The sequence below is a fragment of the Bombyx mandarina genome, chromosome 05, assembly GCF_030267445.1.
Source record: "Bombyx mandarina strain Sakado chromosome 05, ASM3026744v2".
Classification (NCBI taxonomy): Eukaryota; Metazoa; Arthropoda; class Insecta; order Lepidoptera; family Bombycidae; genus Bombyx; species Bombyx mandarina.
Genome location: NC_143212.1, coordinates 16,763,649 through 16,781,116, shown reverse-complemented (window position 1 = coordinate 16,781,116; position 17,468 = coordinate 16,763,649). Strand labels below are relative to the sequence as shown.

The 17,468-nt window shown below is 38.1% G+C and overlaps 2 protein-coding genes across 5 annotated transcripts; both read left to right on the top strand.

Moving 5' to 3' along the window:
- The first annotated feature begins 3,305 nt into the window (after positions 1-3,305).
- On the top strand, positions 3,306-8,471 carry AK (arginine kinase). Of its 4 annotated transcripts, XM_089727918.1 has the most exons (4): positions 5,358-5,449; positions 5,594-5,632; positions 5,867-6,045; positions 7,420-8,471. In XM_089727918.1, exons 1-4 carry the CDS (start codon positions 5,373-5,375, stop codon positions 8,319-8,321), a joined length of 1,197 nt encoding a protein of 398 aa, XP_089584044.1. In that variant the 5' UTR covers positions 5,358-5,372; the 3' UTR covers positions 8,322-8,471. The 4 variants fall into 4 exon arrangements, with proteins under 4 accessions (XP_028036212.1, XP_089584045.1, XP_028036211.1 ...); XM_028180411.2 differs by lacking the exons at positions 5,358-5,449; positions 5,594-5,632 and adding an exon at positions 3,306-3,936; XM_089727919.1 differs by lacking the exons at positions 5,358-5,449; positions 5,594-5,632 and adding an exon at positions 3,920-4,483.
- Positions 8,472-12,043: 3,572 nt separating this feature from the next.
- On the top strand, positions 12,044-14,575 carry Chrac-16 (chromatin accessibility complex protein 1). Its single transcript, XM_028180432.2, has 3 exons — positions 12,044-12,295; positions 12,955-13,218; positions 13,627-14,575. The coding sequence occupies exons 1-2, from the start codon at positions 12,170-12,172 to the stop codon at positions 13,210-13,212; spliced, it is 384 nt and encodes a 127-aa protein (XP_028036233.1). The 5' UTR covers positions 12,044-12,169; the 3' UTR covers positions 13,213-13,218; positions 13,627-14,575.
- Positions 14,576-17,468: the final 2,893 nt, after the last annotated feature.

Genomic DNA, 17,468 nt, shown 5'->3' with positions numbered 1-17,468 from the left:
ATTCGGACGGTACAGTGGTACTTAAACTACGAGAGAGACAGTTGGTTCCCAATTTCTGTCCACATCAAAACTAATCATAGGAAATGAACAAAAGTCTAGGGGATTGGCGATGAATTGGCAGTGACATTGTCACGGAAATAGGGCGCGACCGGATGCGCGCCGTTATGAAAACGTTACGCAATTTCATTTACGATTGAAGCGAAACGCAACCGGATAGTTATTGTTATTTGAAATCGATCATTGAGCACACGAAGCTACCAGTTTTTGTTGTGCCCGCGCTGACAGTCGTGAGCACTCGTGCACCAGAAATCAAGCTACGATCATAATAATTTGATATTCTGATAAACTCTACCCGTTTTATCGCGAAAACAAAGATACCTACCGGTGAAAAAAAGTAATTTTTGCGCTACAGGCAATGTAACACGATTTCTCCATTGCTTCTTCTTTAAAATTGAATATAACTGAAAAATTTATGGGAGAAAACTGACTTCGTTTTTTTTTTAAATTGATCTTTATTTCTTTTAATTTCAGGGTTTCATTTTACTTAGATTTTTTTTCTCGATCGTTGAATATTGTAAATTAAACAATTAAGAAAGTTATATCTAAATGCGTTTCGGTTTGAAGGGTGGGGCAGCCCTTGTAACTATATTGAAACCTTAGAACTCATATCTCAAGGTGGGTTGCGGCATTTACGTTGTGGATGTCTATGGGCTCCGATAACACCAGATAGGCCGTGGGCTCGCCAACCCACTTTAAAGCAATAATTTTTTTTTAAATTTAAATTTCAATTATATAGAATTTTCCTAAAATTTTACAATAAAATGGTCAGTAGACACGTAACCTATAAAGTATTCGGAAGTCGGAAATAATATGATGAGAATAAAAAATGCGAGATTAAACCGTGAATGTATGTAGCTTAAATTATAAATGATAGAATTCCAGATGCAAGTCCCTAAACTCACATGACCGGTGAACATCTTTACGTCAGCAAACGAGTGCAAATCGCAAACACCGCATGCACGACGCGACGTGGGCGAAATCCAAACATTACGTGGTTTGCAACAATTTCAATACACAGTAAATTTATCGGTGAAAAATATGAAGAATTTATGCAGTTTCGCGCGTAAAATACGTTTGGTTGGGCTTCATTAGAAAAAAAAACAATTTCAATACACAATCGGTGAAAGATATGAAGAATTTATGCAAATTGGCGCCCAAAATACCTTTGGTGGTGTTTAATTAGAAAAAAAAAAACGTTTTGATGAAGCCGTAGTACCTATATCTTCCGATCACTTCATTAGCGATGTAAAATAATACAGGTTGAATATGATATTGATTCACAATAAAAAATATTGTAAAAATTGCAGGCATGCACAATTAGGCGTGATATCGTAGGTAATAGTTTTGTTTATGATTAAAATAAACGCACTTTTAAGACGGTTTTAAAGGTGTATAGATAATAAAAAAAAGATAATTACCATAGATAAAAAAATATTCAAATTTCATATTTCATTGAACCCTGAGCGTCTGAGCTAGTGGTAGGACGCATTTACTGGTGGAAGGACATCTTGTGAATCCGCACGGGTAGGTATTTACCAACTTGCCTATTTCTGCCTTGAAGCAGTAATGCGTTTCGGTTTGAAGGATGGGGCAGTCTTTGTACTGTTAAAACTGAGACTTTAGAATTCATATCTCAAACTAGGTGGGGGCGTTTACCTTTTAGATGTCTATGGGCTCCGGTAACCAGTTAACATCAGGTGGATCGTGAGCTCGTCCACCATCCTAAGCAATAAAAAAAAACACCTTAAAACTTCTTTGGTTTTCATGCATTTTGTACCGATGCATTGAATGTGGTAACAGTAAAGACGTAAATTATTTTTTTGTTATTTGCATATGAAAACAAATAACGAGACAAGTGAATTTTCTAGAAAACCTTGGCAATGACATTCGCGCGTGGCCTTGTCTATTATAGTACATTGAAGCGAAAATAACAAATCGCTGACAATTATTTTTTTCTTTCACTAGGCTGCTTACATAAATTCGTTTTAAAAAAAAAAACGTGAAATTCGTAACAAAAGTTTTACATAAATTTACATATCATTATACTAAATAGGCAATATTAGTGCCTAATATTGAATGAAAATACCTACTGCATGCATAACTGGAACAAACTAGCTTTACAGAGTAGATGAATCCTAGATGGGAGCGTTTTAGTGACGGATGGGCATTTCGTCGCAAGCAACAGAAAAAATTATTGCGACAATCAATGGCGCATCGCTCAGAAGAGTAAAACAACAACTATACAAAGCAATCGAAATTTCGACCTCATGTCTCAAGGTAGGTTTTTGTTATGGGGTAGATAGTTGGACGAGCTCACAGCCCACCTGATGTTAAGTTGTTACCGGAGCCCATACCTAGATATCTACAATGTAAATGCCGCCACCCACCTTGAGATATAAGTTCTAAGGTCTTAGTATAGTTACAACGGCTACCCCACCCTTCAAACCGAAACGCATTACTGCTTCACGGCAGAAATAGGCAGGGCGGTGGTACCTATCCGTGCTGACTTACCTAAGGTCCTACCACCAGTAATTACGCAAATTATAATTTTGCGGGTTTGATTTTTATTACACGATGTTATCCCTTCACCCTGGAAGTCAATCGTGAACATTTGTTAAGTTCGTATTTCATTAAAAAAATTGGTACCCGCCTCCAGGATTCGAACACCGGTTCATCGCTCAACACAAATGCACCGGACGTCTTACCTTGTAGGCCACGATGACTTAGGCGACATCTACGTTATGGTATCTAAAACTAAGATAGGCCGGGAGTTCACTCACCCATATTAACTATTGTTCCGTTCCTAAACACAAAGTTAATCTTATTGGCAATTAAAATCAAACACCCTTAAACAGTGAAATCGTTCTACATTGGTTTTGTATTTTTACGGCTTCCTGAAAGAGGGTGAACACCCCGCACGCGCCACCCCGATGTTAATCTCACGGACTCTGGGTCAAGGTTCTTGAAGGTTACGTAACACAACCAAGAAAATCGATTCAGTATGTCATTTAGGTATTAATAATTGAATGCATGCCACCTTTTTGTTGTTTTTAATCAGATAAAACTCAATCTTCCCGCGACTTCAGTAAAATCGAAGTAGGTTTAATCAAAAATAACTTGGTTTATTCGAATATTATTTCATTGAAGTTTTTACTTTATATATTTGTGTTTTGTTTAATTGTGAAAAAAAGTTGTGATGCAATGAAAGTTAAAATTGAAAATAACAAACTTGACATTAGAGTTGGACCGTATTTATTATTGGAAAAGATCCAGCCAGTAAAAGTACCGGCGGCATCGTTCTTATTTTAAATTTTAAATAAATTATCTGCGATACATATTATTATCTTGTAGTGAGTAACGTTGCAACTATTGATACGGAGTTATGAAATCGATCGATTACGAAAAAAATACAGATAAGTAGTTATACCTACTTTTCAATTTAATTTTAAAATAGCGTAATATGGACGAAAAATTTTACCGAGTATTTCTATCAATAATATATTAAAATACCTTTTAAAAATCGATAATAATATACCAATTACACGAATTTTTCTAACCAATTATTCAACAATAAAACTAGTCGTTGTCTATCAACAACGTCGTAAACTTTTATGAGCCGTAGGCCGCTGTAGCGACTGTGGTCTCCCGTAATAGTGACAGCGGGACTGGATCTACTGTAGTTGACATAGCCAAAATCGCTGAATCCGTACTGGCGCGAGATCTGCCATCCAGGCTGGCATCGGGAGGGAAGGCCAAGGTTGAACGCGAGGGTGGCGGGGCGCGGGACGATGACGCGGGCGGGCTTAACGTACTGCGCGCTCCCGCACCAACCATTCTGCACCTAGCAGTCGGTTCTGACGGTTGTTCAAGTGCCAGGTAAGCGGAGTCCCTTGCGATTTCAATTCTACCGACGTCAAAGAAATGTCCAAGTCAATATTCTAATATTCAACCGGCGTTTTTAAAAGTTACACGCGACAACTTAAGCCCTTCGAGATGTGCTACGATAAACTCGAGAGTGCCAGTTATAAGATAAGATGGTCGATCTACGTGAGAGAAACTGAAATTCATTCAAATTTTGACCATCAATGTAATCGGTTTCGGGGAAGTTAACAACTTTCCCTTCGCGAAGTTTTAAAGCGGGAACAGAAGGGCGGGAAGATTTCGCCGCGTGCGTGGTGCGTGCCGCGCATCGATCGGGCCACCCCTCGTCTCGCTCGGCGCTCCTATACATTCATTTCGACAAAATAGCATTCCATCATTGCATTTAGTATCATCCGTTCCCTTTTTTTATTTGCTGTAGTTATCGTGTTATAGTGCATTTATTAGTATTTTTTATATATAAATTTATTACGTAAATTGTGATAATGGGTGGCTGTGCAACAAAAGAAAATAAAGAAAACAAACCAAAAGAGGGCTCGGACGGGTGCGTATGGCGGCCGGCAAATCCGGCGTCCGCTGCAATAATCCATTTTTATTATTACTACCTACCTAGTATTTGCACATATCGAATAATTATTTTTGCAACTATCCCATTTATATATAGTACTGTGAGCTCGCTATTGTCGCGTGATTAAAAACCAACCCTGGCCATTGAACCGACAAGGGATACCGGACTTAGTATATGCTGCAAAAGATAATGCAGTCCGAATAAATTTCGTTTCGAATTCAGTTTAGTTAAAAGTAATTTTGTGTCAATACTTTTCTTATGTACTTATGAAAAAATGACGGAACTATCGGTGCATTAGTCGTGTAATCTGGTCGAGCAGAACGGTGTGTTCTTCGTGAAATTTCTTGTTAAATTCATAGCAAAAAAATCTATACTGTTTAAAATCTGTATAAACAACAATTACATTGAATTGACTAGTAATTTTGTCATTTCATCAAAGGCATGCATGCCATGTTGCATCAAATAAAAAAAAAAAAAAAAAACTCAATTCATTCTAGAATCATATAAACTCGTGTCAGATATCGCTGTACTTGAAAACGTTAAACGACGATCGTATTATGAGACGTCATCGGTGTTCTTAATGGAATCAAATGCGAGGCAGGTAATGTGAAACTTGCGATTAGGAATACTGTCTGTACGAGTGAGTGCAGCGGTGTTTTTCGGGCGCTAGCGGGAGACGGCTGCGATGCGCGTGGCCCGGTGCGCGCGGCTGACACAACGATCTGCCCTGCGCGCCGGTCAAGGCGACATTTGTTACGTAACACAACCGATCCTGGGGTGTGATCATATTCCTGTATCCGACAGTCCGCGTAGAGCACCCTCTTCCGTAGCAGCTTTTAAATCTTGGTATTAGCGATCTTTCAAGATGAATTATAAGCTAAAAGTAACGATTCCGGTTGTAGTCTGCGGCGGTGCCGTCCTAGCTTATTACATCATGAGGCGGTTTGTAAAAATTAATGATAGAACATTTTCGCTTTTACGTTTCATTTCATAATTATAATTTCGAATTAGCTAAAACTCATCAAATCACGAATGCGTCGTTTTCTATAAAATAATTTCATTTAAAAAGTTGTGTTGTCTATGTAGGTTTTCGTTGGAATCGCTCGAATCAAAAACTGATACACGGTACGTCACTATTTTGAATTTGAAAATTTAAAAAAAATTGACAGCGTCTACGCGGTTACTGCTAGATTTTTTCAACAGAAATACATTTGCCTTTTATTACAAAATCCGTATAATTTTCACGAAAATGTGTACAAGAGCTACGTGTGCTGCTTTGAAAGCGTTAGAAACGTTGTTTTTATTTGATTTAATGGGAACATTGCAATAAAAAAATCAATGTTTAATTTTATTTTACAGAAAAGCCGCAACAATGGTCGACGCCGCAACCCTCGAGAAATTGGAGGCTGGTTTCAGCAAGCTCCAGGGATCCGACTCTAAGTCGCTGCTGAAGAAGTACCTTACCAGGGAAGTATTCGACAGCCTGAAGAACAAGAAGACCTCATTCGGATCCACCCTCCTTGACTGCATCCAATCGGGTAATTTTTTTTTCTAAGGAACAACTGTAGGTACTTTGCTAAAAAAATTTTTTTATTAGGTGTTACCTCATCGCGTTAATAAAAAATTTTACGAATTTGCTTCAATACCGATTATTTCCTTGTACCAGTTCGGATATTTGGAAAATTTTGGATTTTTTTTTTTTTTTTTCACCCAGTCATTTGATCGTGTACAATATAAAATGCGAGATTTTAAATTTAAATTAACTGATTTTTGTTTATTGGCAGAGGATGATCGGATGAGCTGCGGCTCATCTGGGGTTGAGTAGTGGCCCGTAGACATCACTAATGTCTTCATTATATGTATTATATAACTGGTATCAAAACGGAACTAACGCCAGTGCTTCACGGCAGTATGGGACAGGATGAACCTTTCCTTCTTTGTTGACGTAACTATAGGGCTTCATAGCTGTCCCATCACGTTTGTACCCAAGAGTTTACGGTAAGCAGCGGCTTGGGTGTGCTAATGGCATTGCTGAAGTCCATGGGCGACGGTAACCACTCACCATCACGTAGGCCGTATGCTCGTTTGCCTACAAGGGCAATATTTTTTTTTAATCTGTGAACGTAATTAAATGAAACTTCTAGAAACTTACTAAAAGCTATTAAAGGAGTACATCACATACACTTATCAACTTTAGATAATTTTAAACGCATTCTGTATCAATAGCTAGTCGATTATTGTTATCACAGATTACACGCGATAATGTTGCAGTTACAAGTGGGCTTATTGGTATTTTTGAATACGTACCCGGCAGGTTTTGAGAATCGAAAATTCTTATGAAATTTTCGGGGATATCATTGATCAAAAATATTTATTGGATTTGATTAGTCGGGTTTTTACAACTTCACAAAACTTTTTGTACTAGCTGCTTAGTTACGGAAGGCTAAGTAAGCTTAGACTGAACATTAAGCAAGTCTGAAATACAGCAGACTTACTCGCAAAAGAAAAAAAAACAGTTGAATTTTTTTCTTCCGCGATAAAGAAAATTGTATATTATTTATCTCTAGCCCTTTGATACCCACTCCTAAGCAAAGGCCTCATCTATTTTGTGTCATAATGTTCTATCGTCTGCCATTCTTATTCACGTCCGCCCCGCCGGCCTGCCTATGCCATCGGTCCACCGTGTAAATTATACATTACGTATAATTAAGAAAAAAACAGATAAGAAAATAATACTGCCTTTAATTCTGAAGATTCTTCTATTGCAACTACTACATAATATATAATAGGGCTAACATCTCTACGTAACCACGACGATCAGGTGGGCCGTAAGCTTACCTTTTATCGAGGGCAACTGATTAGAATGTTGATTTAGTTTCGATAATAATCATTGGAGTACTTATCGTGTGCAGGTGTCGAGAACTTGGACTCCGGCGTCGGTATCTACGCGCCGGACGCCGAGTCGTATTCCGTGTTCGCCGAGCTCTTTGACCCGATCATCGAGGACTACCACAATGGCTTCAAGAAGACCGACAAGCACCCGCCCAAGAACTGGGGAGACGTGGACACGCTCGGCAACCTCGACCCCGCCGGCGAGTTCGTGGTCTCCACCCGCGTGCGCTGCGGCCGCTCGCTCGAGGGGTACCCCTTCAACCCCTGCCTCACCGAGTCCCAGTACAAGGAGATGGAGGACAAGGTCTCCGGCACCCTGTCCAGCCTCGAGGGCGAGCTCAAGGGCACGTTCTACCCCCTCACCGGCATGTCGAAGGAGACCCAGCAGCAGCTCATCGACGACCACTTCCTGTTCAAGGAGGGCGACCGCTTCCTGCAGGCCGCCAACGCCTGCCGCTTCTGGCCCACCGGCCGCGGCATCTACCACAACGAGAACAAAACGTTCCTCGTGTGGTGCAACGAGGAGGACCACCTCCGCATCATCTCGATGCAGATGGGCGGCGACCTGCAGCAGGTGTACAAGAGGCTGGTGAGCGCCGTCAACGAGATCGAGAAGAAGATCCCGTTCTCGCACCACGACCGGCTCGGCTTCCTCACGTTCTGCCCGACCAACCTGGGCACCACGGTCCGCGCCTCCGTGCACATCAAGCTGCCGAAGCTGGCGGCCGACAAGAAGAAGCTGGAGGAGGTGGCGTCCAAGTACCACCTGCAGGTCCGCGGCACGCGCGGCGAGCACACGGAGGCCGAGGGCGGCGTGTACGACATCTCCAACAAGCGCCGCATGGGGCTCACCGAGTACGACGCCGTCAAGGAGATGTACGACGGCATCGCCGAGCTCATCAAGATCGAGAAGTCTCTGTAGGCGCCGCCGCGAGCCGCCTGTGTATTTATTTATCGTTCCGCGGAGGCCGGGCACTAGTCAGCGGGCCGCCCCTCCTCCACTACTACTCTGTATTGTAAAACGTATTTTCTATAAGGAAATGGAAAATAAAGACATCTAGCGTTAAGACTATTACTGCCTTTGTTCTGTACCTCGCACACGCATAGATACAACCGTATCGTACTAACGATATTCATTGAAATTCAACTATTAACTTATTTTATTGCGTAGCCAGGTGAACAAGCTCACGGCTCATATAGTTTCAACCAGAGTCCATAGACATCAACGTGAATGCCGGTCCCCACCTTGATACTTGAGGTATATGCCCCAGTTGTATAGTAATTACACAATTTGTATATTTTGGGGTTTCGTTCTATTAAATGTACCTAGGTCGGAAGTCCTTTGTGCACATTTGTTAAGTACGTATGCTCGCCGAACCCGTCGCTTGCGACGACGGGCTCGACGAATAAATTAACCCATAGACACAGCCCACTGAGACTCTCGCCGGATCTTCTCAGTGGGTCGCGTTTCCGATCCGGTGGTAGATTCTCCAGTTCGAGCTCCGAGAGCTCACCTACAGGCTAGGGTAACGCTGAAATAGCCTCTCCAGGTTATCAGCATAGGTACGGAAAAAAAAAGAAAAAAAAAGTACGTATATCATTTTAAAAATGGGTGCCCGCCTGAGAGATTCAAAGACCACACAATACGTTGGCACGATATACGTGCGTCTATTCCTTTGGCCCCGTTATTTCTTGTTATTAGACGCAGAATCGATTTTGATATAGGACTGCCACTTTCACATTTAAGGTCAAATTGACAACACTTTATAAAACCAATTATAATTTTTAATACACTTTTATGAGCGTTATACGTATGTTAGTATGTAGCGGAATATTTGAACATGTTTTTGTGCCCCTTCAAAACGTTGGTTTAACTCGAAATTTGACATACTTCTCAATTCAATTACACCCCCGATCACCCTCTTCAGCCAATTCATACCCTGGTCCAGGAAGTTCAAATACCTGGGTGTCACCCTGGATGCATCTATGACATTCCGCCCGCATAAAATCAGTCCGCGACCGTGCCGCGTTTATTCTCGGTAGACTCTACCCCCTGATTTGTAAGCGGAGTAAAATGTCTCTTTTTTTTTATTGCTTAGATGCGTGGACGAGCTCACAGCCCACCTGATATTAACTGGTTACTGGAGCCCATAGACATCTACAACGTAAATGCCCCACCCACCTTGAGATATAAGTTCTAAGGTCTCAGTATAGTTACAACGGCTGCCCCACCCTTCAAACCGAAACGCATTACTGCTTCACGGCAGAAATAGGCGGGGCGGTGGTACCTACCCGTGCGGACTCACAAGAGGTCCTACCACCAGTAAAACAACAAGGAACAAGGTGACACTTTACAAAGCTTGCATAGGACCCGTCAACACGTTAGCACTCGGAGCTCCGTGGTTCGTGAAGAACGTCGACTTACACGACGACTTGGACCTCGAATCGAACAGAAAATACATGAAGTCCGCGTCGGAACGTTACTTCGATAAGGCAATGCGTCATGATAATCGCCATATCGTTGCCGCCGCTGACTACTCCCCGAATCCTAATCACGCAGGCACCAGTCACTGTCGTCACCCTAGACACGTCCTTACGGATCCATCAGATCCAATAACCCGTGTATTAGATCCGTCCGCTCTAACAGCAGGAGTAGAGACCTCGGTAACCGTAGTTGTCGAACCCGACAAAGAGTTCGACGTCCAACCTAACCTAAGCATCAGCCCGTTGAGTTTCTTACCGGATCTTCTAAGCGGGTCGCGATACCGATCCGGTAGTAAATTCATTCGCGAAGCAGCTACTCTTGAGCTGTTAGGTCTCCCTTGGAGGGGTTCAGGTAGCTGTTAGCAAATCTCGCCCCTTCTGGCTGAGCCCTTACTTGCCCACCTGTACTTGTGAAACTGGAATGGCCTCCGAGCCACCAGTAAACCAGCTATATATATAAAAATGAATTGCAGTTCGTTAGTCTCGCCAAAACTCGAGAGCGGCTGGACCGATTTGGCTAATTTTGGTCTTGAATTATTTGTGGAAGTCCAGGGAAAGTTTATAAGGTAAATAAATATGAACATTCTCGGAATTAAATAAAAATAACAATTTTGTTTTTCCTTCGATGTGTCCCCCGTCGGACAGATTACTTTTGTTTGATTTAAGTTTATTTTATACAAAAGTTTAGATCTTTTATTTATCGACTGAGGCACTACGAAGTCTGCCGGGTCAGCTAGTCAATCATAAAAAAAAGATAATTCTATATTTTAAACAGTTAGACTCGTTATTTTCTTTTAGCAGTCAAAACAACAAATTTTATTCATTTGAGCGCCTCCTATTTTTCACTTAGCAAATGGGAAACTATTGTATTTGCCTGAATGTATTCATTAATAAATAATTTGTGATACTTAATGCTACTTAAACCCAAACATTATAAATAAATCATAATTAAAAAAAAACACTAAAAAAGGCGCTTTTATAGAAAGTCTAACTAAAAAGAAAGAAAATAAATGAATTGTAAAAAAAGCGCGGTGTGCTTTTTATGATACATATTATCAAAGTGATAATCCTTCTGCTCATATTTGTCAATAAATAATTTAAAACTATTGACACACACACCCCTAGCTTTTTTACAATAAAATATTTTTTTCTTACACTATTTTTAATTCAAATTTATTAAAATTTATTTTTTATTTTTTAGTTGGATTTTCTATAGATTCGTATTTTTTTAGTTTTTTTAAACTAATATTATTTATTTTTCATTTTTTAGTTGAATTTAAATTTTTTCAATAATTTTTTTTAATATTGAATTGTCATCGGATATTAACAATTATGCCTTTCGAGATAATCCGACGTTTTGAAGGGGGTCAAAATCATGTTCAAAGATTACGTTACATACTAACATACATACGTCTGAAGCTATTATCAGCGTATTATGAGATCTAAACAAAATGCAAAAACATTATACTAACGACATCTTTATGTGGTCTGGAGAAACAATTGGGTTAAGGGGCAAAACGGTACCTATAAAGTTGTTACGAGTGAATTCGAACTTTTCGATTCGAAACGGTTCGAAATAAAAAAAATGTTACCGAAAATTTATATTAAGGAATAATGACTGAAGAAATTCCTTAGAATATCTGCCTGCGGGGTTCGAGCACAGGCATAGTCGCATCACTCGATGGGACAGCATCGGGCGTCTCATCCTTTAGCCCACCAAAACTTAATATTTTATTTTTGAGAATATGTTTAAAAATCTGACAACGGACAACCGATAAAATTAATATTTTAAGACGAACAATGATTGGAATAAAAAAGTTTTTATAGTAAATTTCGTTTACCTGTTTGAGAGAGTCAGAGCCGATTTTTTTAGGTCAAATGTTTTCCTCGGGACAGAGTGATTAAAGGGTAAACATTTTATAGTTTTTTACTTTAGACTTTCTGGTGGAAAAGCTCACGCTTTTTCTGAGCACACAGAACGTTGTTAAGTTCTGCGAATAATTATTTCATTTATTTTAGTAGTTATTAGTAAATTAATCAATAACTATTTCACTTTGGACCCAACAAATCTTACAGAAAATTAAAATATTTAATGAGCCACGTTCCGCATGCCTTTCCGATTTACAAATGAAACAAAACAAAGTTTTTGACTTTGACGTTTAGTTACTTCAGTTTAAAATGCATACAGATTCGCGGTCTGTTTTAAATAATCTATTTGAAATGAATTTTTAATAGTTCACTTATAAAATATTTCTAGTTAGTTTGTATTTCCTTTCGACTAAAACGATGGCTACGCCAAAAAGTGAAAAAGATCTGCATTTGCCCCTGTCCAGGGTCAAAACAATAATGAAAAGCTCACCGGACGTAGAAGCTGTTGGTCCAGAACCACTATATTTAGTCACTAAAGTTACAGTGAGTTTCTAGAGGCTAACCTAAGTTAAACTAACCTAAACCTCCCAAGGCGATTTATTTATTTATTGCTTCGACGGTTGAACGTGCTCACGACCCACCTGGTGGTAAGTAGTTACTGGAGCCTATAGACATCATCATTGTGTGAATGCTGCTACCCAACTTGAGACAGGAGGTTTCTATTGTATAGTGTAACGGCTGCCTCGCCCCTCAAACCGAAAATCATTACTGCACCGCAGCCGAAATACCGATATGCGCCCCATGACCGTCATGACTAGTTTTATGCAAATTATAAATTTTGTGAGTTTAATTTTTATTACACTACATGTTATTCTTTCATTGTTTAAGTAATTTGTGAATATGAGTAAAGAATGTATTTCATTAGAAAAATCGGTATCTGCCTGTGTGATTCAAGCACTGGCACAGTCGCATCACTCAATATAAATGTCTTGAGCCGCTTGTGCTTTACCACACCACACACGAGTTGAGTGCCAGCATGAGTTGGTACTACCATCTTGTCCATTACTCCAATGATTGATGATATTCTATTTTGAATAGTCTGGACAGTATTTTTACAGTACAACCTAGGTTCTTAGAGCAGTGACAATCACATTGTGATAGCTATGGACTCCGATAAACATTATAATCACAATAATTTCCAGGAATTGTTTGTAATGGACCTAGCAAAGAGGGCACACAAAAACAGTAATGCCAACTTCCTAGAATACAAACATATTGCTGATATTGTTCAAGAGGATGACACTTTAGACTTTCTCAGAGAGATCATGCCTCGAAAGATCACTGTGCGTCAATTCAAAGAGATGATGGCCAAGAAAGCTGCCAAGAACGGTGATGATTCAAGTGAAGACTCCAGTGAAGACAGCAGTGAAGACTCATCCAGTAACAATGAACAAGAATGATAAGCTGTAAGTTAGAATCATTTAATTTTGTATTATAATGTTTTAAATTTTAAATCCTTTTTTTAGGTCGCCATATTTCTGTTAATATGTTTGATGGAGGACTAATACACTGATTTAGTTTTAAAATGCGTGTAGTCATAAATACTTTTCTCAAATATATTTATGAAAAAAATTACATGTAAAGATCCTAGAAAAGTAAATAACTACACAGGAATTAGTTGATGTAGCAACCTAACTCATCAACCTTAGCAGTGATTTTTGGAATGTTACAGACTAAATCTTATTTATTTATTTATTAAAACATAACAACATTCCCAATACACCAATAGTGGCCTGTTAGTGGATGCACAATGTTTTAAATAATTTAGCAAACTAGATGATCGTGATTTTAATCTTCAAATGTTATAATTTCAGGAACTACAAACACTAAGGGACAAATTCATAGACTGAAGAAAAGTGAAGAATTTAAACAGAAACAAATGTTGTGTGTCTCCTAATCTGTGCCAATAAGCCTATTCTGGCATTGGGTTATTTTTATTAACTTCATCTTACAAATTGATTTATTTTCTTTCATGAAATGTGATAACATTTACAAATTTTGTGCTCGTCAAGTATCATTTAATTGTGTCATTAAATGATAGAATTCTGCCTTTGCATGTTGTTTGTTAATCAAAATGTTATGCAATAAAAATTTGTATTACTTATGATTACTTTAAGTTTTTCAAATATTAAAGTGAAATAAATAACATAGAGTTTGTAAATTATATTGCAAAAACTTTGATCTGGTGTAATCTAAAAGTAATTGTCATTTCACGGACCACCTCAAACTATTTGTGGTGTGGCACTTTTATCAAATAATTTCAACTATAATTAAGAGCACTGAAGTATGTTTCTCACAATATCTAAGGCATGCAAGAGTATATATATTGAGGCCGTCAGCGCAAAAGTGGCCTAACCCACAATTTTTCATAATCATGTTTATAATTATGTATATTGCAATTTATTTAAAATATAATAAATTTTGTTTTTTGCCTACTCAAATTTAAATTCGTGAAAACTTAAACATCTCTGCTCCATAATAACTATGGTAAGCTTTGGCCACTTTTGTGCTGACGGCCTCAATTGTCACATGAAGTTGTAGTTTCAAAAATACAAGAGTGATTGAAACTCCAACTTCATGTGACAATTGAGGCCGTCTGGACTCATTATTGCATTTGATCTGTGCTTAGTGCGAGTTTTGTAGATGTAGATTAAATATAGAATGAATTGTAAACATTACCCATGCATTACCCATGGCCACACAAAGTCTATCGGAGCTTACATGTAAAGATATTTAAAAAAAGAAATCCAATGTTTTTATACGGAATGTGCAAGTTGTTTTATTGCAACAGTATGGTATCATTTATAATTTTAAACAGACATGTAATTGAAAGTATTTCCTGACTAACCATGGTATGAACAACCACAGAAGAGAAATAAAAGAATTTAAACTTCCAACAGCTGCATATTGTTGCAGCTGCAATGTTTTTAATTTATATCCATCCATTAAAATGCCATTGTTCTATCTATATCACATTTTTATATTTTGATTTGCACGCTCTCTATTAAGATTTTTTCATTACAAATTATAGTAAAAACTAATAAAATTTTTCTAAATACATATGGTAAAATATAAGATTTAAATAATACATAAGACGATATATTTATATTAAAAATGTCATTTTATAATGATATATTCCATATCCCAGAATGAATTAACAATAAAAGTTAAGAAAATTATTTTTAATTAATTTTCATTAATATTTTATTTAAACAATCTTGGGAGATGTATGGAAATGGTAGTGCAAGGTAGAGGTAGTGGAAGGAAGAAGTCAACCGAAGAAGACATGGATGGAGTGTGTGAATGACGATATGACAGAGAGAGAAGTGAGTGTTGAGATGACGGCTGATAGAAGAGAATGGAAGAGAAAAATTAGCTGTGCCGATCCTACCTAGTGGGATAAGGTGGAGAAAAAGAAGATTTAAACAATTTTATTAAATCAGGCAAAACTGAACACTGCACTGAACGATAGACAGGTGAGTAATTCCGTCTAAGAAAAATCTTTTTATAAACTAAAAGTTTTTAATGATAAAGGTTTTTTATTTATACATAATTATATTACCACTATATTTGTTCATTAAATAATTTTTGGCATGTCACTAAATTTCTTTGTTTTAAACAATGATGATACCTTGATAAAGAACAGAAAATAGATAGAGCATATTCAGAGGAATTGATTCTTTAGCTGTGACACGCATGTTCAGGTCACATTACGACGCCACGATGAACGGGTTCATTACCGTATCTTCATAAGATTCAATTTTCTTTTCATTTTTACTCGTCCTAATCGATTTTGATTATGCTACGATCAATAATCCAAATAGCAGTATTACATTTTTAGCGCCTGAACTAAGATATTCGTTTTATATTTCGTGATTGCTGATAAATGTACACAGGCGTTTGTAATGCGGTGATCATGGTTCATAAATTTTTTTTATTGCCTTTGTGGGCAGTCGCGCATACGGCCCACCTGATGGTAAGTGATCACTGTCGCTCATGGACGTCAGCGATGCTAATATTTGTCAAGCAGCTACGAATACAAAAGGTGCGATTATTGTTAGGATTGACTAACACACTATGGCTATATTTAGACAATATTTTACTATAGGCATCTTGGCTTCGTTTCCCTGGTGTAGTTGATGTGCAGGCAAAAGCAATGGTAAACTTCAAATGTATATTTTTGCTTTAGATACGTAAATGGATTTACAAAATTTGCCAGTGGGTAAAGTCACGGAATAGATAAATAACCTTATTTAAAATAACCTATTACTAAATAACCTTATTTATCTATTCCGTGGGTAAAGTCATGTTCTCAGCCTTTAGCAATACTTTTAAATTTATTTCGCTAAAACCACCACTACCATCAATAGTAAACACTAATAAGAACTAAAATTCTCTACAAATCAATAAGTTCAGTTCAGTTCAATAAATCAGTAAGTTTTTCGGACGACTCTTTTTTTTCCTACTTAATTACCTCGCGAAGATATACCTATAGGGTTCATTGGCGCGCTCACAGGGCTCAGTCTAAGAGGCTTTACTAACATCTCCCCTAGTAAGAGCAGTGCTTCGTTGAATCTACAGCCGTATCGGAATCGCGACCCACCGAGAAGATCCGGCGAGAAACTCCGTAGCCTGTGTCTGTGGTACGCGAGATTAATTATACGTACAAATTAAACTTCATTTTTTTCTTTTATTTTCGTACGTAATTTGTGTCATGATTGTATAACCGTATTATGTAATCTTATATAGGTAAGAAATTCGGAACGTTCACCTCTAAAGTTTTTTTTTTAAATTTATTGTGCAACGGAACGTTATAAAACGGCCAATTCAATTTGAGGCTGTATGAATCGATTTGGTTCTAGTACAAGTCCAATCTTCGGTGTGTTTGATTGCAATAATTTATGACTGACTCGGTGGTGTAACAGTTAGCGCCCCTGACTGTTGCGTCTAGGGTCGTGGGTTCGATTCCTACATCGGGTAAACATTATCTGATGAACAGGCTTTTTTGCCTTTGTCTGGGTATTTATTATCTATAGATGTATATATTTAAATATGAGTATGTTTATCAGGATCTGATAACCATAACGCCTAGAATCTTAAATTGGGACCAGATGCGTGATTTGTTCCCAGTAAAAATCTAATAGGTATAACAAGAACGACATTCAAAAGTAGTTATTTCACCTTAGATTAACGATTAGTCAGATAAAGTATTGGAAATTCAAATTTAGTTAGACTTGAATTATTTTCATTATACACAAGATACTCTTGCTTTCATTGTACAAAATCTCAACAATGAATCGGTTTAGCCTTTCGTAATTTTTATGTTTAACTGTTCACTATAATTCATGTTATTTAACATGATTTTTATTGCTTATATGGGTGGCCGAGCTCACAGCTCACAGCTCGCATGGTGTTAAGTGGTTACTGGAGCCCATAGACATCTACACGTTATAACGTAAATGCCGTCACCCACCTTGAGATATGAGTTCTAAGGTCTCAGTATAGTTATAGCTGCTGCCCAACCCTTCAAGTAACCTTCACCCTAGTAATTACGCAAATTATAATTTTGCGGGTTTGATTTTTATTACACGGTGCTATTCCTACACCGTGGAAGTCAATCGTGAACATTAGTTAAGTACGTATTTCATTAGAAAAA

Bases quoted from the DNA above. Each gene is read 5' to 3' on its own strand.
- AK (XM_089727918.1), top strand. From the start codon at position 5,373: ATGAATTATAAGCTAAAAGTAACGATTCCGGTTGTAGTCTGCGGCGGT. The intron at 5,633-5,866 runs GTACGTCACTAT...TTTATTTTACAG, and splicing joins GAATCAAAAACTGATACACG to AAAAGCCGCAACAATGGTCG. The intron at 6,046-7,419 runs GTAATTTTTTTT...TATCGTGTGCAG, and splicing joins CCTTGACTGCATCCAATCGG to GTGTCGAGAACTTGGACTCC.
- Chrac-16 (XM_028180432.2), top strand. From the start codon at position 12,170: ATGGCTACGCCAAAAAGTGAAAAAGATCTGCATTTGCCCCTGTCCAGG. The intron at 12,296-12,954 runs GTGAGTTTCTAG...AATAATTTCCAG, and splicing joins ATTTAGTCACTAAAGTTACA to GAATTGTTTGTAATGGACCT.